Consider the following 24398-nt stretch of genomic DNA (forward strand, 5'->3'; position numbering starts at 1 on the left):
GGGGTGGTGGTGGAGGCAGGTAGATTGGTCAAATTCAAGAGATTACTAGATAAGCATATAGAGGAATTTAAAATAGAGGGATATGTGGGAGGAAGGGGTTAGATAGTCTCAGGTGAGGTTTAAAGGTCGGCACAACATTGTGGGCCAAAGGGCCTGTATTGTGCTGTACTGCTCTGTGTTCTAACTGGTTTTGACAGTATTGCACTGACCTCTGTTTTTGTCAGAATCGGGACAAGAGTTTTACCATTGGGCACAGCTCAAAGTTTCATTCTGTTCCCCACTCTCTTGGATTTCATCACGTTAAAGCTCAATGTGCTTTCTTCTTTTCTGGCAGCTACTTCGAAACTTGAAGCCCCATGAAGTAATTCACTTAATAAATTGTCTTCAGTTTGTAATGAAGCTTGGAGTAGAATTTATAAAATTATGAGAGGCATAGATAAACAGAATTTTTTTTCCCCTAGGGAGAAAACACTAGAGGACATGCATTTAAGGTGGGGGGGGGGGTGGTGAAGAGGGGAGTTTAAAGGAGATGTGTGAGGCAAGGTTTTTTGTTACTTTTTGTTTTTACACAGAGTGGTAGGTGCTTGGAACAGGCTGCCAGGGGTGGTGGTAGAAGCAGATACAATAGTGTTGTTCAAGAGGCTTCTTACACATGAATATGCAAGGGGTGGAGGGATATGGATCACGTACAGGCAGAACAGATTTACTTTAATTTGGCACAGACATCATGGGCCAAAGAGCCTCCCCGTGTGTGTACTATTCTATGTTTTAGAATGCTTGATTGAGAAAACTGGTTTCAGGCATCAGGAGCTGGTTGAGTGGGACGTTGGCCTGGGAGAGGAGGCTGACATTGGTCCACCGTTACTGCCTTTGGACTTGGAAGATTTTGTAATCCTCCAACATTTTTAAAGTTGATTCAGAGCCCCAAGGACCCGATCTCATTTTTGAGTAAAAACCCATCTGGTTAAGTAACGTTTTCTAGGTAAGGTCGGCAGATTCCCTTCCCCAGTCTGGTTTGTGTGAGATTCTGCCACTCAGTTGTGCCAAACAGCTACTGCAAGAAGTGGCTTATCACCACCTTCAACGGCAATGAGAAATGAACGATAAATGGTAGTGCTGTCACCACTGGGCCCAAATCCTGGGATTCCCTCCCTGGAAGTACTGGCAACAGCTTCAAAACGAAGGTTGCAGTAGTTCAAGGTGGCGGCTCACCTCCTTCTCAGGAGCAATTAGGGATGGGCAGTAAACCTGCCTTTGACAGGGACACCAGAATCCTGAGAGTGAATTAACAAAAAGAGCAAGGTTGTTTGAAGGTGGCTGTGCCTCCAGCTTGTCCATTCTTGGCTGGATGGACCACTAAGTCCAAATCTGGGCCCCATGCTTTAGGGTGGTCGTTAGAGCCCGAGGGCAGAGGTGCTATTTTCCTGTTCAGAGAAAGGTTGATTGGCAAACTGCCAGCCAAGGGGCAGAATTAGGCATAAGATCAGGCACACAGCAAGTGACTGGACAGCAAACAAAGTCCATTCACTCAGAAGACAATTGAAATAGAAGTTACAATGGAAACATCTGCCAGTAAAAACAAGTTATTTCTCCAGAAAATGCAGTGAGTGGAGGACAGTTACAAATTATGTGCATAAAATCAATGTCAGTCACAGCAGTGTGAACATAATCAGCAATGGAATCAACCAATCAATGCATTGCCATTATGTGTAGCCTTTCCTCTAATCAGCCAAGGATTATATCAGTTTTCCTTCCGTCTCCCCTTGGTAGTTACACAACTCCAGACAGTTGGAGAGTCTCTGTGTTATGATGCACAAAGCCAAAGTGGACTAATAGGTCTCTTCCTATCCATGTGTGAATGCCTTTTTGGTTGATCTATGAGGGCCCAGTTTTATCAACAGCACAGATACATTAGTGCAGGCCCCTAATTTTCTTCTGAAAAGGTGCAAAGCTGAAGGTACCTCATCATAAAAGATGCATTCAATAAATGGACATTTCTAAAGCTAAGCAATGTGGTCTTTAAGCTCAGTAAGACACTATTCCCTGCAGTGGAAGAGAATTGTGGAACACCTCATACGCAGCAGTGGACATTGTCCTCACCCTTTCCAGGAGCATCAGGTCACAGAGATCACAAAAGAGGAGCAGAAAGTGGTGGAACAGAACTCAGTAACATTTGCAAGAAAAAATGTTTTCTTTTCCCCCTGTGAGTGCAGCCATTTTTTCTTGTGTGGTTCAATTCCCACACCAGACAGTGCAAACATTAAGTTGTCTTAAGATTTCCCCAGTTTATGATCCAGTATTCCCTTATTCAGAAAGAGGTACTTCCTCCATGGTTTGGTGTGAAGTCACACATCTTGACAAAGAACTCACTCTTACCAAAATCAGACTCTTTGTCTTTGCCAATGGAAGGCAAGACGCCTCTCTTCAGTTTGTGTGGGTAAAATTGATGCAGTTCTTCCTGCATTTTGATGTGGCTATTTCTTGCCTGAAAGAGACAGCAAATGGGAAAGTGATATAATTCAAAGGGTAGACATTATCCCAAACCCATGATCTCCACCATCTATAAGGACACCTGCAGGCACCCCTCCAAATTATATACCATCCTGATTGAGAAAGATATCAGTCCTTCACTGTCATTGGGTCTAAATCCTGGAACTGTATAGCCCACAACATTGCTGGAACACCTTTATTAGAGGCATTGCAGCGGTTCAAGAACATGCACATTGGGGAAAGAGATAGGCTACTGGGCTCCACAAGCCGGCTCTGCCGTTTAATAAGGTTATGGCCAAACCAATTTCAAACTCAATTCTGTACTCCACCTACCCATTAAAATCTTTCACCCTTTGCTTCTCAAGAATCTAGAGACCTCTCCTTGGCCCTTTAAGGAAGAAAGTTCCAAAGACTTGTGACTCTTGAGAGAACAAATTTGTGTCATCTTAAAAGAGAGAACAGATCCCTTATTCTTAGACAGTGAAACCTAATTCAAGATTCTCCCACATCCACTGTGTTTAGACCCTTCAGGACCTTATATGTAACAATCAAGTCCCCATTAACTCTTCTGAACTCCACCCCTTTCCAGATACTAGTTGAGCAAACCCTCTCTCAACTGCTCCCAAAATCCATCCTTAAATAAGTACAGCAATGCTGTACAGTAGTCCAGACTTGGTAGCACCAATTCAGGCCATCCATGGGTTATGAACACCCAACTAAAGGACACCCGCATATACAATTCAGCTCCTATATTAATAAAATCAAAAGTCCGACACACATATATACATTCATTCCTACGAGCAGCACAATTAGTTTTCTCCCTCCACTTTTAGTCGCTGTTCTTTCTTGTCAGCCTTATGTACCTTTGATGCCGTTCAGTACAATACTGTGGTGGAATGGTTACCATATCAAGTGATTTTTGTGTATTTTCGGACTTGTGGACAAAATCAACTTGTGGATCGGTGTCCGTTATACCAGGATTAGCCTGTACCCTATAACTGAAGCAATAACCTCCCTACTTAAGTATGCAGGACTCCGTGCAGTAAGCAATTATCCTATTAATTACTTGTTGTACTTGCAATTTAATCGTCTGTGAATTCCCTGGAGCCCCAGTACCTCAGAGTTCTCCACTCTCTCGCTGACTGTAATTTTCCCCAAGTTCCTTCCTCCTTCATACACAGTTATTTATGGGATGATACTTGAATCCGCTATGATGAAGATCAATGTACAATACCTGTTTATTAATTGCCTGTTTATTTCCCAGAAGGAGAAATTTTTGTGCCCATTTCTAGGCACACACTTCAGGAAGTGTAAAGATCTGATGGATGCTGCAGATTTACTGAAATTATGGTGAGGGGAACAAGGGATTTCAATGGCACAGAAAAGCTAGGAAAGTTGGAATTGTACTCACAGGAGTTCAATGAATGGTTTTCGAAATTATGAGCTGCTTTTAGTGGTTGGTTGGGTTATATGTTCTTCCCCATTGGCAGGGGGATCACAGAGCTAGATGATAAATGACAACATTTTCACCGGAGGGATATTCTGAGTTAGAATACATAGCCCGAGAGGGTCACAGAAACAAACACAATGGTAGCTTTGGAAGAAAGTGTATAAATAACTGAAAAGGTGAAAAAAAAATCCAAAGCTGTAGGGGAAGAAAGGAGATGACCTAATTGTAGTTAATGGTGCAGCCATTAAATTATCAGGTTACTATGGTTACTATCCAGAGATCAGTATTCAAATCTTACCATGACAACTGTGCAATTAAAATTATGAAATAATTTGGAATTAAAAAAAAACAAAGCCAATCTTATTAACTACTAGATTGCCATGAAAAACTACCCTGGTTCACTAGATCTGCCATCCTTACCCAGTTTGGCTCTGGGCCCATTACAATGGCCCAAGCAAACCATCCTGTTCAGAGGCAATTAAGTATGGCCAATAAATGTTCATGTTGCCACAGATATCTACCTCCCAAAAACATGAATGAATGGATAAATAGAAAAATGGACAGCCAGCCAGAGTTGAGTAACCTCCAGTACAGGCACAACAGGCCTCCTTCTGAACAGATTCATTCCAGGTTGAGATTTTTCCGCATCAAATGAACTATTGAACAAAAGCAGAATGATCACAGTGGCAGAATGGGCAGGGTGGCTCTGCCATAACACAATGGGCATATCCAGGCTCTCACTAGAGAAAAGATGACAGGGTCCCGGGAAGAAATATACTGGGTAACATCTTTTTCCCCCTCGGAAAGAAATCTGAAGTGTCCACCAGCAGCCTTCGGGAAGGAGGCTCAATGGAACGAAAGCCTGATTGAGTATTCAGGAATCCAGGCCCACTGGCTGCCAGAACACCACCTATCTCAGTGGTCAGGAATTCTGACAGATCACAAGTTGGATGAAGGAGACAGTCAATGAAGAAAGAAATTTGCAGACACTAGAAGTCTGAAATAAAAACAGAAAACCCTGGAAATGCTCAGGAGTGATCAGGCAGCTTCCAAGGAAACAGTTAACATAGAGTCATACTGCACGGAAACAGGGCCTTCAGTCCAACTCATCCATGACAACCAAGATGCCCATCTAAGCTGGTCCCATTTGCCTGCATTGGCCCGTATCATTTCAGGTCCAGGAACCTTCATCAGAGCAAAGGAGATCAAGATTGAAGGGAAACCTATCCTCCAGCCAATGCATGTGAAGTCATGATGCATCTCTATAGAACCGTTAGGCTGCACTTAGAGTATTGTGTGCAATCCTGGTCACCTCACTACAGGAAGGATGTCGAGGCTTTAGAGAGGGTGCAGAGGAGGTTTACTAGGATGCTGCCTGGATTAGAAGGCATGTGCTATCAGGAGAGGCTGGACAAATGGGTTCTTTTCTCTGGAGCGGTGGAGGCTGAGGGGTGATCTGTTGTAAGTGTATAAAATTATGAGGGGCATAGATAGGGTGGACGAGCGATATCTTTTTCCCATTATTGAGCGATCCAATACCAGAGGGCATGCATTTAAGGTGAGGGGGTAGGTTCAGAACAGACGTGAGGGGAACATTTTATTTTACTGAGAGAGTGGTGGATGCCTGGAATGCATTGCCTGATAGGGTGGTGGAGTTAAACTCATTGGTGGCATTCAGTAAGGACTCAGATGGGCACATGAAGGAGAGGAAAATAGAGTTCCCTCATTTTGGGCTATGGGACTCGAAGATCAACTCTCCTCGACCTGATAAGGAGATCAGCACCAACAAGGCATCACATAATTCCACAACCAACCCAACCATCGTTTTTCCCGTCCTTACCCTTCTTTCCTCTGCAGGATATCAAGTGACCAGCTGCGTGCAGAACCTCCAGAACCAACGCATCTGGTGTCCAACTGTCTCTTATTTATTCCCACAGATGGAAACAAAGTAGATGCAAGACCCCTTCCAGCTCAGTACTAAACTGCGTCAGGGAGGTTAAATCCTTTTCTTCAAAACTCTTTCAAATCACCGGTGGAACCTCTTCGTTTTATTCTGTCCTCACAGTTAATATCACATACCACGCCGGGATCACCATTATCCTGTTTACAGCCCGTGCGTCTAGGGCTTATCTGCACCACAGGGTGTGTTGAGTGCATGTGTCACCATGGTAAGCTGTTGAGAGCCAGCCAGGTGTGGAGTGAACAGCTGTCATTCAGAGCCAGAGCAGTAGATGTATGCTGGCTGCAGAACTGATGAGAAGTCCAGCATTAAACATTCATAACAATCCACATTCAGCAAGCCCACCTGGCAAACACCGTAAAATATTAATACATATGCATCTCCAAGAATTGTATTGTGTGTGTGTTAATTATATGAAAACAGAACATAATGTTCCCTTATTTTCAGCATTAAACCACTCCGTTTTCAAAGCTTATTGCTTACACAAGTACTTGTACCACTGCTCACACTTATTTACACATCTTCATGACCATGCAGCAGGGAAACAGGCCATTTGGCCCACCATGTCCATGCTAGCTAATGGACACCCATCCAAATTAATCCCATCTTCCAGCTCTTGGCCATCGCCTTCTATGCCTGGTCGATTTAAGTGCTCGTCTAGACACTTAAGTGCTGTCGTGTCAACGTTCAACATTAAATATTTGATCATGGCCTTTCCCAGTGTAAACACTTGTCTGTCAAGTCCTGCTGAGGACCCAATCAATGACACCAACTTTGGTAAGAAAAAACCGCCTGCCGTTTCCTGCAATAACCGAGGTTCAAAATGACAACAAGGCAATTCTTGCAGGTTTTAAAGTACTTTACAGACAATAAAGGTTTTAAAAGTGTGACAGCCAATATGTGCACAGCAAGCTCACACAAATGTCAATGTGACAATTATCAGATACAGTAAAACTCCGATTATCTGGTATCCAATTGCTCCGAAATCCCAATGGTTCAGCATCAGGCTCACTCATTAGTCCACTAAGGCTCGTTATCCATGGATCCGTGTACACACAAGGTCAGGCGTGCATTACTGAGTGTGTGGTCAGAGCCAGGGTCCGGAACACTGTGGGTCAGGAACGTGGATCAGTTTGTAGCCAGAGCCAGGGTCCAGACAGTGGGCTGGGTGTGACAGGGGGAGCAGAGTTCCAGGGTGCGGGTCAGGGTCTGCAGTGTTTGCATGTTTCAGCTGTGACTTGAGAGTTTTATCTTTGATTGGGTCTTTCCTCCACTTATTAGAATCATCAGCCAATCGAATCAATGCTGGCTACTGGTAGAGTCATACAGCATGGAAACTGGCCCTTCAGCCCAACTGGTCCATGCCGACCAAAGCCACCCATCTAAGCTAGTCCCATTTGCTCGCATTTGGCCCATATCCCTCTAAACCTTTCCAACCCATGTACCTGCCCAGGTGTCTATTAAATGTTGTTACTGTACCTGCCTCAACCACTTCCTCTGGCAGCTCAGAGCAATGCTACCAGTCCCATACTCCCACAGCTCTACAAGTTGCCTACCTGAGAGCCCCAATGAACTGTTTCCACCACCCCTACTGGCAATGTATTCCAGATCTTAACTACTCTCCACATAAAAATGCTCTACCCTTTATATACATTGCCCAAAAGCTTTAAATATATAAGTTTGTTGATGAGGCTGGAATTCAGTCAGATGCCTCATCTAATGTCATGGCATTAACAGCAGAGGTTGAGATTTAACAAGAACCCCAGAATTAACCTACTTGTACAGCATGCTGCTACCTGTGGGTTGCCTGGAATGTAACACACTCTGTGCCCTGGGAGTGTGAAGCTACCTGCTCTTCCCAAAGTCCAGTGACTCCAGGTATGTAGGTGACAAGGCTGCCAACCATTTCAAGGCGTCTCATACCAAACAGCCAGTTTCCGCATGCCAGCACAGGTAGACGAACATCAACGACTATTCGGACAGAGAAGGCATTGAGTCTGTGCATTTTCCCCACTGACAGGGATTGTGGACAGGAATCCTGACCAAGGGTCCAGAGGCCTAACCCAGGCACAGTAGTGTAGTGGTTAGCGTAACGCTTTACAGCACCAGCAACCCGGGTTCAAATCCGGCCGCTGTCTGTAAGGAGTTTGTATGTTCTCCCTGTGTCTATGTGGGTTTCCTCCAGGTGCTCCGGTTTCTTCCCGCGTACAGGTTAGGAAGTTGTGGGCATGCTGTATTGGTGCCAAAAGTGTGGCGACACTTGCAGGCTGCCCCCAGAACATTCTACGCAAAAAGATGTATTTCACTGTGTGTTTCGACGTACATGTGACTAATAAAGATCTGATCTTATCTCCACTATTGCCCTGGCTGAATTTAGCTCTCTGGCCCCAGCCCTGGCATACCACGAGAGAATGGGCTGCTTCTGTGCCATAAAGACTCGATGACCGGGGGATCAAAGCAGGGACAATAAACATAAGAAAAAAAATCACAAATAAATCCAGTAGCAATTAGAAGAAATATCCCTAGAAAGTGGCGAAAATAAAATCCTCGATACCAGAAAGGTTAGAGAGGGGAACAGTAGGGACGCATTTAATGGGCAGTTCAATAGTGACTTGAGGGAAAGGGGATCAGAAGGATATGTTGGTGGGGAGAGATGGAGTGGTGGGGAGAGCCTCATGAGGAGCATGAACAAGCATGGAGTGGGACCACGATAGGTGTCTGAAGGCAGCACTAAATGAACCGGCACACTGCTTTTGATAGTTCACCAAATATCAACAGCAGCTTACATTACACACGAACTTAAATCAGCAATGGTTTCATAAGACCATAAGATATAGGAGCCAAATTAGGCCATGTGGCCCATCGAGTCTGCTCTGCCATTCAATCATGGCTGATTTTTTACTCAACCCCATTCTCCCACTTTCTCCCCGTAATCCTTAACCCCTTTACCAATCAAGATTTAACAGAAGCTGCCTGACCTGCTGAGTATTTCCAGCATTTCCTGGCCTGATTTCAGATGTCCAGCATCTGCATTTGTTTTTGGACTACTGGTAAATTTGCACTGTCTCAGCGCTCAGAAGCATCAGCTCTATTCCTCTCCCTTCAGATGCTGCCTGACCTGCTGAGTGTTTTGAGCACTTTATTTCGGACTTCCAGCATTTGCACCGTCCGTCTTCAAGCCGCAAAGATCTCCCTTTTGCCAACTCTTCAGGACTTGCAGCCCGTCACCACAGACCGCGTAGAGGCGAGTTCCCAGGGGATCACCGTCCCAGATCTCTAGCTCGGCGATATCCGCCACCTGGCACCATCTGCTTTGCACCAGACTCAGACCACAGCTGCTTAGTGCCCAGTGGGTCAGTCGCTGGTCAATGGAAGCTGAAGCCAGCAGCCGTGAGCTCAGGATCCTCAAGCCAGTGACGTGGGCAGCATGCGCACTCTCGACGCAAGGCCCCTTCAGAACCCATAGCGCGGCCCTCTTGTCTGTGCTCCAGCCATCTGTGATCACCTCCAGGTGGTTCCAACCCGTGTCTTCCACCTGCGAGTCCACAGCCGTGTTGTTCCATCGCTCTTCACCGTTCCTGCTTCCCATCAACTCCATGTCTGTGACCTCCCGCTGTTCGCCCGTGCTCGGAACCAACTGATCGTCACCAAGGTTACCAGACACCACACAGATCACCCAGACACGAATGGCATTGTCATCTCCGCCACTGGCCAGGAGGTAACGTCCATCGTCTAGGGGCCTGATGTCCAGACCGTTCACTCCACACTGATGGGCCTTGAACACCAGGCAGGGAGACCCTAGGTCTGCAAGAAACACAGGAGGAGTCTGCGTCAACATCCAGATGTGTACAATCTGGCTCTGACCACAGGCTAGAAACCAGGTGGGAGACGAGAAATGTGGGAGACCGACTCACTGAAAGTCCCACCCGACACTAACTGGATTGGAATATCGGACACTGAACACACGATGAAATCTATTCCTGTTTTACTGGCCCGTGAGTCAGTTCACCCCAAATGTCCCCCAGGGGTACAATCTATCAGACATGCACTGTTCACATCCCCTTTTGGGACATCCTAAAGCAATTTACGAGCAATGGAATACATTCTTGAATGGAAGCCACTGGTGTAACGCAAAAAAAAAGGTACAGCCAATTGGCACAAACAGCAACGTCATAATCAAGTGCAGTGATGCAGATCTGGAACATTATTGAGTTAACCGGGTGAAGATTTCCCTCACCTTATCAAAGGGAATGTGGACTTGTGGCCACAGTCAGATCAGCCATGATCTTCCCGAATGGTGGAGCAGACAAGGGGCAAACTGACCTCCTCCTGTTCCCAATTCATTCCTTTTTATGGCCCCATGCCTAGCAGTGTGCACCTCAATATTGGACAGCTGCTGAACCAGTGGGCTGAGGTTTAACTGAGCTGTACAATTTAAGGCTAGGAACTGGTGTAACACAGCAAGGCCAGTGTGCCTCTCAGCCAAAGGTCTGTCACTTTACCGAGCTATGCAAGACGTACCCCAGGGTTGGTGGGTTCTCTCCGGGAAAATATTCGTAGCCTTGGCCTTCTCAATGATCAGTGAGATATCCCAAAGGGCAATCCTTCCATCTGTGGCAGCGCTGCAGAGAAACACCCTCCTACAGGCAGTGAGAGACAATCTGTTATTTGACTTGCTCCAATATCTGAATACCAACTTCTGCTCATAGCTGTGCCAAAATAAAGCAATTAAAACATTTGTCGATACCAGTGAGTGAGGTGTTGCCAAGTGTTCATCTGAGCTATAATGGAAAGGTAGGGAGAGAGAGAACAGAGGAAGTACAGGGTAAGGAGAAGGAAAGGGAGGATGGAACGGAGGCGGGGGGGGGGGGCCGATGGATAGAAAGAGATAGTGGAGAGGGAAGCAGAGGGGTGACCTTCTAGAGGTATATAAAATCACGAGGGGCATAGATAAGGTAAATGATCAGTCTTTCTCCCAGGGTGGGGGAGTCTAAAACCAGAGGTTTAAGGTGAGATGGGAAAGATTTAAAGGGGACCCAAGGGGCAACTTTTCCACACAGAGGGAGATGGGTATATGGAACGAGCTGTCCGAGGAAGCAGTAGAGGCAGGTACGATTACAACATTTAAAAGACATTTGGACAGGTACATGGATAGGAAAGGTTTAGAGGGATAAGGGCCAAATGCAGGCAAATGGCACTCCGTTCCAAGCAAGTCTTTGCATTGGTCTGCCTCTGAAGCCTCCACGAAGACGCTTACCGCCCTGTGGAGGTCAGCTGGTGTGTGAATGTTTGTAGTTTCAGCACACATCGCTGGTGGTAGAAGGATTCGGCAAGCAGCAGGATCTTCTTCTCACCCTCATCGATAACGAAGAGTCTGCACAGCAAAAACAATTGCACCGAATGTTAAAACTGCAACAGCTCAGCAACAGGACACAGTTCATGACTGCTGTCTCGTTTAGGGACACTATTAATGATCTTCAGACAAACCATTTCAGAATCAGGTTTATTATCACTGATATATGTCCGTGTTGTGTTGTGAAATTTCTGTGTGGGACCAGATAACAGTGCTGAAGGGTCTTGACCTGAAACGTCGACTGTCCATTTCCCTCCACAGATGCTGCCTGACCCACTGAGTTCCTCAAGTATCTTGTTTGTTGCACCATGTAACAGACTGCTATTCACACTCTCACTTTCCACCATATACAGACTAGGACTCTAAACCAATTTCTCCTTCCTGATTCAAGAACACAGAGGCTAAAAGTGCCCAAGAGGGCAGAGGAGGAGAATTTTTTTTGTAGAAGCAGATTCTAATTTAATTTTCAAAAGACAAATAAACAGCAAGGAAATTTTTCAGGAGTGTGTGGGGAGAATGGAAGATCGAGTGGGGTACTAAAGGGGGAGCACTATCAAAGGTACAATGGGACAAATGGCCTTTATGCTGCAAAGATTCTGCAACACTAATTGCATCGCTTCTCTCACCGTCAGTACAGCCTGACCTGCTGGGTTATGTCCCACAGCCCTGCTACTAGCAGCATATAACACAGAGAGAATTATCATAGAATCATAGAACAGTACAGCACAATACAGGCCCTTCGACCCACAATGTTGTGCCAACCTTTAAACCTCGCCTAAGACTATCTAATCCCTTCCTCCCACATATCCCTCTATTTTAAATTCCTCCCAATGCTTATCTAGTAATCTCTTGAATTTGACCAATGTACCTGCCTCCACCACCACCCCAGGCAGTGCATTCCATGCCCCAACCACTCTCTGGGTGAAAAACCTTCCTCTGATATCTCCCTCGAACTTCCCACCCATTACTTTAAAGCCATGGCCTCTTGTATTGAGCACTGGTGCCCTGGGAAAGAGGCACTGGCTGTCTACTCTATCTATTCCTCTTAATACTTTGTATACCTCTATCATGTCTCCTCTCATCCTCCTCCTCCTCTCGAAAGAGTAAAGCCCTAGCTCCCTTAGTCTCTCCTCATGATGTATACTCTCTAAACCAGGCAGCATCCTGGTAAATCTCCACTGCACCCTTTCCAACGCTTCCAAATCCTTCCTATAATGAGGCAACCAGAAATGGACACAGTACTCTATCATCTATCTCTGACTGCCACATTAACCCATTTGGTCTCACTCCATCACAGATATTCCCTTTGTTTTACCTCTGCCTCCCCCATCCTCTCTACAACTGAAAACTAACTTGTTTTCTCTCTTCACCAGTTCTGACGAAGGGTCTTGGAACATTAACTCAGATTTTCTTTCCACAGATGCTGCCTGACCTGCTGAGCATTTCCAGCATTTTCCATTTTTATTTCAGATTTCCAGCACCTGCAGGGTTTTATCTTAAATTTGCTTCGAGATCATTTAGCAGCACAAGACAGGACCCAAGACTCCGATATTCTTCCCCTGACAAAGCATCTACTCCTTAAACATCAGTCATGAAATAAAAACAACTAATGCTAGAAACACTCATTTTTGTTTTTAATTCAGATTTCCAGCATCTGCAGAATTTTACTTTCAGATCATTTAAACATTAATTGTTTGTCTCTTCAGATGCTGCCTGTCCTGCCACGTCTTTCCCTGCACTTTCAAGAAATTCCTGGTCTGTCCAGCTCGAGATCTCCCCAGGTTATGAGAGGGCGAGAAAAATGTAAATGAGGCATCCTTGTTAAAGAGAAGACCCACCTCACAGCTCCGTCACTGCAAGCTGCCCCCAGGAAATGCCAGGAGAAATGGGGGTCCGTCCCAGGATCCATCCCACCATCCACCACCACAATGGACATATACCTGAAAGAGGGTAAAAGAGGGTAAATTGAACGGTTCCCTTCTACGATGAGATGGACTCTGACCTCACGATCTACCTTGTTGTGACCTTGCACCTTATTGCACTGCACTTTTTCTGTAGCTGTGACACTTTACTCTATACTGGTATTGTTTTTACCTGTACTACGTCAATGCACTCTGTACTACCTCAAAGCAGTCTGTACTAACCCAATGTAACTGCACTGTGCAATGAATTGACCTGTACGATCGGTATGCAAGGACAAGTTTTTCACTGTACCTCGGTACAAGTGACAATAATAAACCAATACCAATACCAGAAAGTCACAGAGCAGCCAAGGTACCCCGCAGTTGGTTGACTGCAGAGATTGGGTTCAAACCCACGGTGCTGCTCAAAGATCGAGTATTAAGGCTACGTACAAATCCAACCAAACCAGTCTAAGGTGGGAGGGCAAGGAGAGGAGGAGTTGCTTTTATATAGCAACTTCACAACCAAGCATTCTTGCAGCAGTACTTCTGAATAGTAATCATATCTGTGCTGTAGAAAACATGGCAGCAATTTGAGCAGAGCATGATCCCACGAACAGCAATATACTGAACCTGAGGGATTAATATTAAGTGCGCAGGAAAAATCCGTCTCCTGCTTCTCTCCACTAGTGATGTGTCTTAAGTTCATTTGAGAGGGTAATTGACACACAGTTTTAAACACCTCTGACTGTGCAACACTCCATCACTACTGGCCTGGATTTTGTGCTCAAGTCTCTGGAGCAGGACTTGAACACTCAAACTTCCGAGGCTGAACATACCAAGCTCCCGTGTTCAGATCATCCCAATCTTGGCTCATATCTGGTGCTTCAGTGGTACACAAGGTGCCAGAGACTGGCTGGGTGTCTGGTGCCGAGCCTCAGCAGAAGCACAGATAAAACTTGAGGACATAAATTCAGTGCGAGGGGCAAGAGATTTAGAGGGGATCTGAGGGGGACCTCCTTCACCCAGAGTGTGGGGAGTATCTAGAATACACTGCTTGAGAGTAGTGGAAGCAGAGTTGTTGATGGCATTTAAGGAGATTTTAGATGAGCACTTGAATCATAGAAGGCTACAGACCAAGTGCTGGAAGACAGGATTACTATGCATGGGTGCCTATTGGTCAGATTGAACATGGTGGGCAGGATGGCCTGTTTCCATGTTGACAGTATCTACAGGACATGCTGCCTCAAGAAGGTGGCATCTATAGAACATAGAACAGTACAGCACAATACAGGCCCTTCGGCCCACAATGTTGTGCCAACCTTTAAACCTTGCCTAAGACTATCTAATCCCTTCCTCCACATATCCCTCTATTTTAAATTCCTCTATATGCTTACCTAGTAATCTCTTGAATTTGACCAATGTACCTGCCTCCACCACTGTCCCAGGCAGCACATTCCATGCCCCAACCACTCTCTGGGTAAAAAACCCTGCTCTGATATCTCCCTTGAACTTCCCACCCATTACTTTAAAGCCATGGCCTCTTGTATTGAGCATTGGTGCCCTGGGAAAGAGGTGCTGGCTGTCCACTCTATCTATTCCTCTTAATATTTTGTACACCTCTATCATGTCTCCTTTCATCTTCCTTCTCTGCATAGAGTAAAGCCTTAGCTCTTAGTCTCTTCTCATAATGCATGTTCTCTAAACCAGGCAGCATCCTGGTAAATCTCCTCTGCACCCTTTCCAACACTTCCATATCCTTCCTATAATGAGGCGACCAGAACTGGACACAGTACTCCAAGTGTGGTCTAACCAGAGTTTCATAGAGCTGCATCATTACCTTGCGGCTCTTCAACTCTATCCCTCGATTTATAAAAACAAACATCCCATAAGCTTTCTTAACCACCCTATCCACCTGTGAGGCAACTTTCAGGGATCTGTGGATATGGACCCCTAGATCTCTCTGCTCCTCCACACTACTCAGAATCCTGCCATTAACTTTGTACTTTGCCTTGGAGTTTGTCCTTCCAAAGTGTACCATCATCAAGGATCTCCACCATCCAGGTCATGCTCTCTTCTCACTGCTACCACCATTGGGCAGGAGGTACAAAAGCCTGAAGTCCCACACCACTAGGTTCAGGAACAGCTGCTCTCCTACAACCATCAGGTTCTTAAACTGACCTGCACAACCCTAACCCTACCTCAGCAACGGAACTCTGCGGACCACCTCTTGCACCACCGTGGACTTGCCCCAGATTATGCAAAAGCAAGACCTTAGTGCAAAAACCAGTCTCTTTTTCACTCTCTCTCTTCGCTGTCTTGTATAATTTATGTTCTTTGTTGTTGTCTGTACCCACGTGCATGTGATGCTGCTGCAAGCTTTTCACTGGACCCGTACCTCACTGTAATTGAACTTTTAGCCCAGCCAAAAAAAAAATCGAGGCCAACAGACTAAGAGGGAGACAGATGGGAAAGTTAAGAGTGCTACCTGGTCTCTGGGTCCATCTTCAGCATCCTGTGCCTGTTCTTCCTCCGCTCCCAATCTTCAGCCAACCTGTGGGAGCCCAGATGCTCCACCTGGCACCTCAGGGAGACGTCGGTGTCCTTGAGCCCGAAGAGGAGGCGGCAGCACTGGAGCTCAGCCCGTCCTCCGGCAGAAAGGAGCAGGGGCTGGGAGCCTCGGCTTCGGCTCCCGGCGACGGCCAGGGTCCTCACGCTGGAGATGTGGTCACCAATAGCGGCCAGCTTGGTCACCCGGCCTGAGGCCTGGTCGAGGGCGAGGACGTTGATGGCGGTGTCCTCGCTGCCAGTGACCAGCACACTGGTGTGCGCCTCAGGACTGGCCACAAGCCTGACGCAGGTGATTTCCCGCCCGTGCCAGGCCTCCTTGACGACCCGTCCGGAGCCGCCGGCGACCAGCCTCCCCCGGCAGGCGAAGACGGCACCCGACTTGATGTAGGCGAAGAGGTGTTGCCCGCCGTCTGAGGAGCTGAAGGCCCAGGACCGGTGCCCGCCACCGCAGGGCACCCGCAGCAGCCACTGCTCCGTCTCCGGGCACCACGCCATGAAGTCGTTGCCGCGGAAGCCGAGGGCGAGGAGGTGGGTGCCGCCGGGAGCCGGCACCAGCCGCTCCACCCACTCCACGCCCCGGCAGGCTCGCTGGCTCCTCAGTAGGCCCAGACGGCCCCCCTCCTCCACCCGCAGTTGCCGGTAGCAACCGTCCCGCCCGGTGCTGTAGAGGAGGCCCCGGTGGCACAGGACCGAGGTCACGCCTGACTTCCCGTGCAAGCCCAGCAGCGCCGAAATGGGCCTCCAGGCGCCAGCGGGGCCCCCCTCCGCCGGGTAGAGCAGCACCGAACCCCTGCGGTTGCCACACACCAGGTACGGGGTACCTGGCACAAAGGCGGCACTGGTGTGCCACCTGTGCCTGCAGGGGGGCAGGTGGAAGCGGCCCCTCGCTGCCCAGCTGACCCGGCCCCCCGCCCAGCCCACCTCCCACCACACCATCTCCCCCTCGGTCCCCGAGGAGAAGAGGTTGCCCCGGTCCAGCCCTTGCCCGCCACCTCGGCTGGCCCAGCTCAGGCTGTGGACCTTGCCCTGGTGCCCCCGCCATTCCACCGCCCCCTCGGGTTTGGAGAGCGGGAAGGCCTTCAGGCAGCCTTCGATGTTCCCCAGGACGCACAGAACGGTGCCGCTGGGAAGCCTGTCAGCCGCTAGCAAGCCATAGGACTGGTAATTTGGGTCTGCCAGGAGGCACTTCCATTCACCGGTGTCCAGGCAGTAGCTGTAGATGCTCCCTGCACCAGTCATGACCAACACAAGGGTTGGGTCGACCGAGCACAAAGCTCTTGGGTTCCTCGTGTCCTCGGCCTTGCCAAAGTGGAGTTGAGTGACGGCCACGTCCTCCGGTTTGTTATCCCCGATTTTCCACAGCCTGATTCCCGAATCCGCCCCTCCGGTGGCCACCCACTCCCCGTCCTCGCTGACTGCCAGCGCCCTCACACTCCCTCTGTGCCCCCGGAAGGTGTCGGTGACTCTCCCGCCGTAGCTCCACACCAGGCAGGCGGAGTCCTCCCCAACGCTGATGATGTGGTCCTCCAGGAGGCGAACCCGCCAAACCCTCGACTGGTGCCCGTACAACCGGAGAAGGCACTCTGTCTCGCAGTCGCTGTCCTCCAGCTCTCGCCGGAGATTCCCGACCTTCCACAGCCTTATGCTCCTGTCGTCAGAGGCCGAGGCAAGGACGCCATTTTGCTCCAGGTAATCAATGCTGAAGATGACCCCACTGTGGCCACTGATGCGTCTCCCCGCTCGTACCCTGCCGCTCCCATCAGTCGGACCCTCCATTCTCCACAGGACAAGCTGGTTGAAGACAGTCCCGGAGACCAGTGCCAGCTCATCCCAACTCTGGCCCACCAAGCAGGCGGAATACAGGATGCACTTCTCCTCGCAGTGAACCTCGCGCAGGATCCGGCGCTCCCAGTAGTCGCACAGGGCCACGGAGTTGTGCCCGAGCGCCAGGGCGAGGCGCCCGGCCGGCTGGTCTGCAGCCGGCAGCCACCGCAGGTCCCAGATCCAGTCGTGCAGTTCGTACAGCTGGCCCGTCGGCCGCAGCTCTGGCTCCCCACCCTGATCGCGCAGCTCCACGACAGCCACCCCCTTTCCTCCGAACACGGCCAACAAGGTGGGCCCACATGCAGCGTGGCGGGGCTCGATCCCGTGGACGCTGTAATTCCGCAGCACGTTGCACGAAAGTTTCTTGCCGTGGCCATTTGTCGAGTTCTGGGCATGGAGTGACACACAGGCTCCTTCACCTGTCAGAGGGAGAAATTTTGTTACGTACCAGCAACAATAGAAACACACCGAGTCATGTAAAAGTGTTAAAAACAATTTTATTAATAACTATTTGTAATAATAAGTAAAAATATTAGATATTAAACATTAACCCCAAAACTAAACTCAAAGTGTGTGTATGGCAAATTCCCAAACCCCAAGTCTAGGAATAGTTCTCAAAGTTCAGTTCAGCAAGTCATAAGGTAGAACGTGAGCAAAGGCTTTTGCAAAACCACCGTTGACTGAAGAGAAAATGTAGAGAGAATGAAGAGAGAGTTTACCACCCCGAAGGCATTCGAGATGTGGCCGCCCACAGAAATACCCGCTTTCCAGTACAGGTTAACGACAAAGTGGACTCCACTTGATTGCTCCAAAAATCCATACATGGATTGCAGTGACAGACACAGCTATAGTTCTTCACACGTTGATGCAGAGACCAGCAGTCAGTGTCTCTCTTTGACTCTCTGTGCGAAACAGTCAGCACGCTCCAATTATTCTTGCCATCTTGGAGATAACACACACACAACTACTCGACTGTCCAGGTGCCTTAAAGGGACATTCACCAAGTAGCAACCTGGCTCATAACACTAAGAAGAAGAAACCCTGACAAAATCTGCTGACTTGCTTTTAATTTTTTCTTCGGACAGGGCACCCACTGCACAGGCTGACCAAGAACGTACAGCACAGGTACAAGTCATTCCACCCCATAAAAGTGTACGGTGGTGCTAATGCTGTACATGGATCTCCTCAGCTCTCCCCCACTATTCCCCATGTCACACTGCCAACAATCCTTCTGGAGACACAGGAGACGGCAGATGCTGCAATCGGGAGCAAAACAAAAACTGTTGGAGAAACTCAACAGGTGAGGCAGCAGCTGTAGAGGCAGAGGGAGGGTCGATGTTTCGGCTCGAGAGCCTGTATCAGGACTGAGTGTGTTGTGGGGAGATAGTCAGTATAGAGAGTTGAGAGGGAGGGGCAGGTGATAGGTGGAACCAGGTGCGGAGGTGGATGATGGGCAGAAGGAACTATGGAGGGGGAGGGTTGGATTCAGGAGGCAGTGGGTGATAGGTAGAGACTGTCCCCTACCTGGCTCCATCTGCCTCTATTTTTCTCTCTCTCTCCTTATTTTTGTATGTTTTAATGGGATCTTCTCTCATTCTCTTAAACTCTAGGGGCAACAGCTCCAATCCACTGAACCTCTCCCCGCATGAGGAACCTATCATCCCTGGAACCAATCTAGTGACTCTTTGCTGCAGTCCCTCTATGCCAAGCACATCTTTTCTTAGATTAGGAGACCAAAATTGTCCACATGCTCCCACCAAGATCCAAATGAGACAATCCCAATAAAACTACCTTACTCCTGTAATCAAACCCTTTTGTAAAACCCTAATGCAGACAATTCCACTTGGGAGGGAAGACCAAGACAGACTTCAGGAAGAGGAATCGGGAGAACACACACCAGTCCTCATTGAGAGGCCAACAGTGGAAAGGGTGAGCAGCTTCAAGTTCCTGGGCGTCAACATCTCAGAGGATCTATCCTGGGTCCAACACATTGATGTAGTCATGAAGGCGGCACACCAGCAGTTCTACTTCGTTAGGAGTTTGAGGAGATTCGGTATGTCACCAAAGACTCCTACAAATTTTCATAGATGGACAGTGGAGAGCACTCTGACTGGTTGCATCACAGCCTGGTATGGAGGCTCCAACACACAGGATCATAGAGGCTGTAGTGTGTTTATAGACTCAGCCAGCTCCATCATGGGTGCAACCCTCCCCACTATCGAGGACATCTTCAAAAAAGCGGCGCCTCAAGAAGGTGGCATCCGTCACTAAGGACCCTCACCATCTGGGACATGCCCTCGTCTTGTTACTACCATCGGGGAGGAGGTACAGGAACCTGAAGGGCCACACTCAACAATTCAGGAACAGCTTCCCCTCTGCCATCAGATTTCTGAACTGTCCATGAACACTACCTTTTTTTTTGCTATTCCTTTTTTTTTGCACTTATTCCTTTTTTTGGACTATTTATTTATTTTTGTAGTTTATAGTAATTTTATGTCTTTGGACTGTACTGCTGCCGCAAAACAACAAATTTTGCATCATACAAGTTAGTGATAATAAATCTGATTCTGATTAACCCTAGAGGTCTCCTGTAGTTGCATTCTTTATTATAAGATCCCCAATTTTCCTATCACTGATGTTAGACATAGAGTTCAGTTGTTGCCTTTTTTATCCCCTGCCTTTCTTAAGTAGTGGAGTCATATTTGTGGCCCTCCAATCCACAGGAGCAATTCAAGAACCTGTATAACTTTGGAAGTTTTTAACCTGAGCATCTAGTATCTCTAAAGCCACCTCTCTCAAAACTCTGGCACGTAGATCATCAGGCCCTTGGGATTTATCAGCGTTCAAGCTCACCAACTTCACTAGTGTACTGATTAACTAATATTTAGTTCTTCAATTCCCCATTCTCACTGTACCCTTGATCCTTTTATACGTCTTCTTTCCATGAAGAAAAAGTCATTATTTAATTCCTCTGCCATTTCCTTATTCATTATAAATTTATCCTTGCTGCTCCTTTTCTTCTTATGTAAACATAAAAGCCCTGACAGTTTATTTTAATGTTTCCACGTATTCCTTCGCAACTTTAAACACCTCTATCAAATCATCCCTATCTATCCAATTAAAATAGACCTAGATTTTCAATCCTTAATGATTTAAGAAGAGTTCACATTAATATTTAATTTTACCCTTACTATAGTTTAGAGACTTCCTATTCTAATTTCACTCCCACTTTCTCTCCCGTCAGCTTTTCTTCTCCCCTCCCCTCCGGCTCTCTGGGAAGGACGTTTGTGTCTCCCCATCTCATCCACCAACCCTCACAACTTGGGAAGGAGAAGGTATGAAAGGTTTCCATTTGTGTGCCTTTCACGATCTATGGACATCCCGAGGTATCGCAGCACCAATGAGTTACTGTCAAAATGGTTGAATTCTACAAGAGACAGCACCCAATTTGAGAACAGCAAGCTCCCGCAATAGGTAGAGCTAAATAACTAAATAATCCAGAATTCTCTGTGATCTTTGACAGATGAGTATTGTCCAGGACACCGGGAAGAACCCAAAGTGCTAAGGGAACCTTTACTTCCCCATGAGATGGTAATATAGCCTCAGCTAAAAGAGCACCTCAGACTTTGCAGCACTCCCTCAGTACTTTATAAAAAATAATAATTTATAATAATGGGATTTACATGCCCAGGTTTCTGCAGCCGATCCCACAACTTCCCCTTCCCCCTGCCTTCTTATTCTGGCTTCTGCCCTTTTCCTTTCCAGTCCTGATGAAGGGTCTCAGCCCGAAACGTCAACTGTTTATTTCCCTCCGTGGATGCTTCCTGACCCGCTGAGTTCATAGAACATTACAGCACAGTGCAGGCCCTTCGGCCCACAATGTTGTGCCGGCATTTTATCCTGCTGTAAGATCTATCGAACCCTTCCCTCCCACATAGCCCTCCATTTCTCTATCATTCATGTGTCCATCTAAGAGTTTCTTAAATGTCCCTGATGTATCTGCCCCCACAACCTCTGCCAGCACTTTGTCTGCATTGCTCCAGGTTCCAATATCTCTTGTGCCCACAACTTTCTCACTTGAGGGTCCCACCCACTGTGATTTAGGCCAAACAGAACGAACTGTTTCTAGAGACACAAGGGGCTGGAAACTGGAGCAGCACCCAACCCGCCGGAGGGGCCATCAAGGGGAACCGGGGGAGGGTGTCGGGGGGGGGGGGGGGGGAAGGTGAGGGAGCCTTGGGGTGGAGGGTGTCCGGGAGTGGCGGAGGGAGGGCCGGAGGGACCGGGGAGAGGGAGGGGTGTGTGGTGGGGAGGGTACCGGAGGGCCGGGGAAAGGGGCCGGGGGGGGGGGGGTGTCCGGAGGGCCGGGGGCGGGGGGCTGTGGTGGGGAGGGTACCGGAGGGCCAGGGAAAGGGGCCGGGGGTGTGTGTGTGTGTGTGTGGGGAGGGGCACCGGAGAGCCGGGGAAAGGGGCCGGGGCGGGGGTGTGGTGGGGAGGGTGTCCGGGGGGGGGCACCGGAGGGCCGGGGAAAGGGGCCGGGGGGGGGGGGGGTGTCCGGAGGCGGGGGGCTGTGGTGGGGAGGGTACCGGAGGGCCAGGGAAAGGGGCCGGGGGTGTGTGTGTGTGTGTGTGGGGAGAGTGTCCGGGGGGGGGGGCACCGGAGGGCCGGGGAAAGGGGCCGGGGGGGGGGGTGTCCGGAGGGCCGGGGGCGGGGGGCTGTGGTGGGGAGGGTACCGGAGGGCCAGGGAAAGGGGCCGGGGGTGTGTGTGTGTGTGTGTGGGGAGAGTGTCCGGGGGGGGGGCACCGGAGGGCCGGGGAAAGGGGCCGGGGGGGGGGGGTGTCCGGAGGGCCGGGGGCGGGGGGCTGTGGTGGGGAGGGTACCGGAGGGCCAGGGAAAGGGGCCGGGGGTGTGTGTGTGTGTGTGTGTGGGGAGAGTGTCCGGGGGGGGGGGGGGCACCGGAGGGCCGGGGAAAGGGGCCGGGGGGGGGGGGGTGTCCGGAGGGCCGGGGGCGGGGGGCTGTGGTGGGGAGGGTACCGGAGGGCCTGGGAAAGGGGCCGGGGCGGGGGTGTGGTGGGGAGGGTGTCCGGGGTGGGGGGCACCGGAGGGCCGGGGGGGGGGGGGGGGGGTGGTGTGTGGGGAGGGTGTCCGGGGGGGGGGGCACCGGAGGGCCGGGGAAAGGGGCCGGGGCGGGGGTGTGGTGGGGAGGGTGTCCGGGGTGGGGGGCACCGGAGGGCCGGGGGGGGGGGGGGGTGGTGTGTGGGGAGGGTGTCCGGGGGGGGGGGCACCGGAGGGCCGGGGAAAGGGGCCGGGGCGGGGGGGTGGTGGGGAGGGTGTCCGGGGTGGGGGGCACCGGGGGGCCGGGGGGGGGGGGGGGGTGGTGTGTGGGGAGGGTGTCCGGGGGGGGGGGCACCGGAGGGCCGGGGAAAGGGGCCGGGGCGGGGGTGTGGTGGGGAGGGTGTCCGGGGTGGGGGGCACCGGAGGGCCGGGGGGGGGGGGGGGTGGTGTGTGGGGAGGGTGTCCGGGGGGGGGGCACCGGAGGGCCGGGGAAAGGGGCCGGGGCGGGGGTGTGGTGGGGAGGGTGTCCGGGGTGGGGGGCACCGGAGGGCCGGGGAAAGGGACCGGGGCGGGGGTGTGGTGGGGAGGGTGTCCGGGGTGGGGGGGACCGGAGGGGGGGGGGGGGTCCGGAGGGGGAGGTGGCGGACTGAGGGCCGCAGGGACCGGGCAGCATCTGTGAGGGGAGGAGCCGTCGAGGCCCCGCATCAGGTGTGGATCCTGTCACAGGACAGGCAGCCTGTGCAAACACCGTTGAATCAATGAAGCCGGCAGTGACGACCCGCGCCCCGCCGGAGACTTACCTGAGAGGACGAAGTCTCCCACCAACCGTAAGGCGGTGACGGAGCCGAGCAGCGACAGGGCCCCGCACTCCATGGCGACCGCTCCCCCTCCCGGGACCCGCGGTCTTCGGGCCAATCGCAGCCCGCGAGACTGGGACTGCAGCCGGCTCGGCGCCGTCCAAACAAACCCTGCAGCCATTGGTGGCTTCGTTGCTACAAACGTTGCTAGGTGTGTGTTTTTTTTTCGAAGTGGGAGTTGGTGGCTCCACACAGGGAATGGGTATTGGTATTGGTTTATTATTGTCACTTGTACCGAGGTACAGTGAAAAACTTGTCTCGCATACCGATCGTACAGGTCAATTCATTACACAGTGCAGTTACATTGGGTTAGTACAGGATGCATTGAGGTAGTACAGGTAAACATGGGAAATTGGGGAAATCACAGGCAGTCAGGGAAAACACGGGAAATCAGCCAGAACACAGGGAAAACAGGGAATTAGGAAAACACAAGGAATCGGGGTAAAGCACAGGGAATCAGATAAAACACAGTAATCAAGGAAAACACAGGAAATCAGGGAATTAGGTAAAGCACAGGGAATCGGAAACAGAGAATTGGGCAAAACACATGGAATCAGAGAAAACAGGAATTCAGGCAAAACACAGGGAATCAGGCAAAACACAGGGAATCAGAGAAAACAGGAATTCAGGCAAAACACAGGGAATCAGGGAAGATGGGAAATCAGGCAGATTACATGAAATCAGGCCTTGAAGGTTCAGGCCATTCACTAATGACTGAAATTGTATTCCAAGGTCCTCAGCACAAACTTCTGAAGTTTAGTTGTGAAACAGCAGTTCTGAGTCATAAACCTTTGCTAATCCAGCACGCCCAGGACCTGGATAGTCCCAGGTTGCCCTATTTTCCAGACTATTGGATGTTAATACACCAATACACTCTTTTAGATGTTACACAGGTACTACAGTAACCTTTCCAGCAAACCCAGTAACTTTAAAGGGG

The 24398-nt window shown here is 49.8% G+C and overlaps 1 protein-coding gene across 1 annotated transcript; it reads right to left on the reverse strand.

The window, feature by feature from the left end:
- Positions 1-6422: 6422 nt before the first annotated feature.
- Positions 6423-23480, reverse strand: wdr6 (WD repeat domain 6). Its single transcript, XM_052018945.1, has 6 exons — positions 23405-23480; positions 15643-17968; positions 13092-13193; positions 11158-11274; positions 10422-10540; positions 6423-9704 (listed from the first exon to the last, which is right to left on the reverse strand). The coding sequence occupies exons 1-6, from the start codon at positions 23475-23477 to the stop codon at positions 9040-9042; spliced, it is 3402 nt and encodes a 1133-aa protein (XP_051874905.1). The 5' UTR covers positions 23478-23480; the 3' UTR covers positions 6423-9039.
- Between the last annotated feature and the right edge of the window lie 918 nt (positions 23481-24398).

This window comes from Pristis pectinata, chromosome 6 (genome assembly GCF_009764475.1).
Source record: "Pristis pectinata isolate sPriPec2 chromosome 6, sPriPec2.1.pri, whole genome shotgun sequence".
Taxonomy (NCBI): Eukaryota; Metazoa; Chordata; class Chondrichthyes; order Rhinopristiformes; family Pristidae; genus Pristis; species Pristis pectinata.

Coding starts and splice junctions, on each gene's coding strand:
- wdr6 (XM_052018945.1), bottom strand. CDS start 23,477: ATGGAGTGCGGGGCCCTGTCGCTGCTCGGCTCCGTCACCGCCTTACGG. Junction 17,969..23,404: donor GGGAGACTTCGTCCTCTCAG/GTAAGTCTCCGG, acceptor TCCCTCTGACAG/GTGAAGGAGCCTGTGTGTCA. Junction 10,541..11,157: donor CAGCTGACCTCCACAGGGCG/GTAAGCGTCTTC, acceptor CACTGCCTGTAG/GAGGGTGTTTCTCTGCAGCG.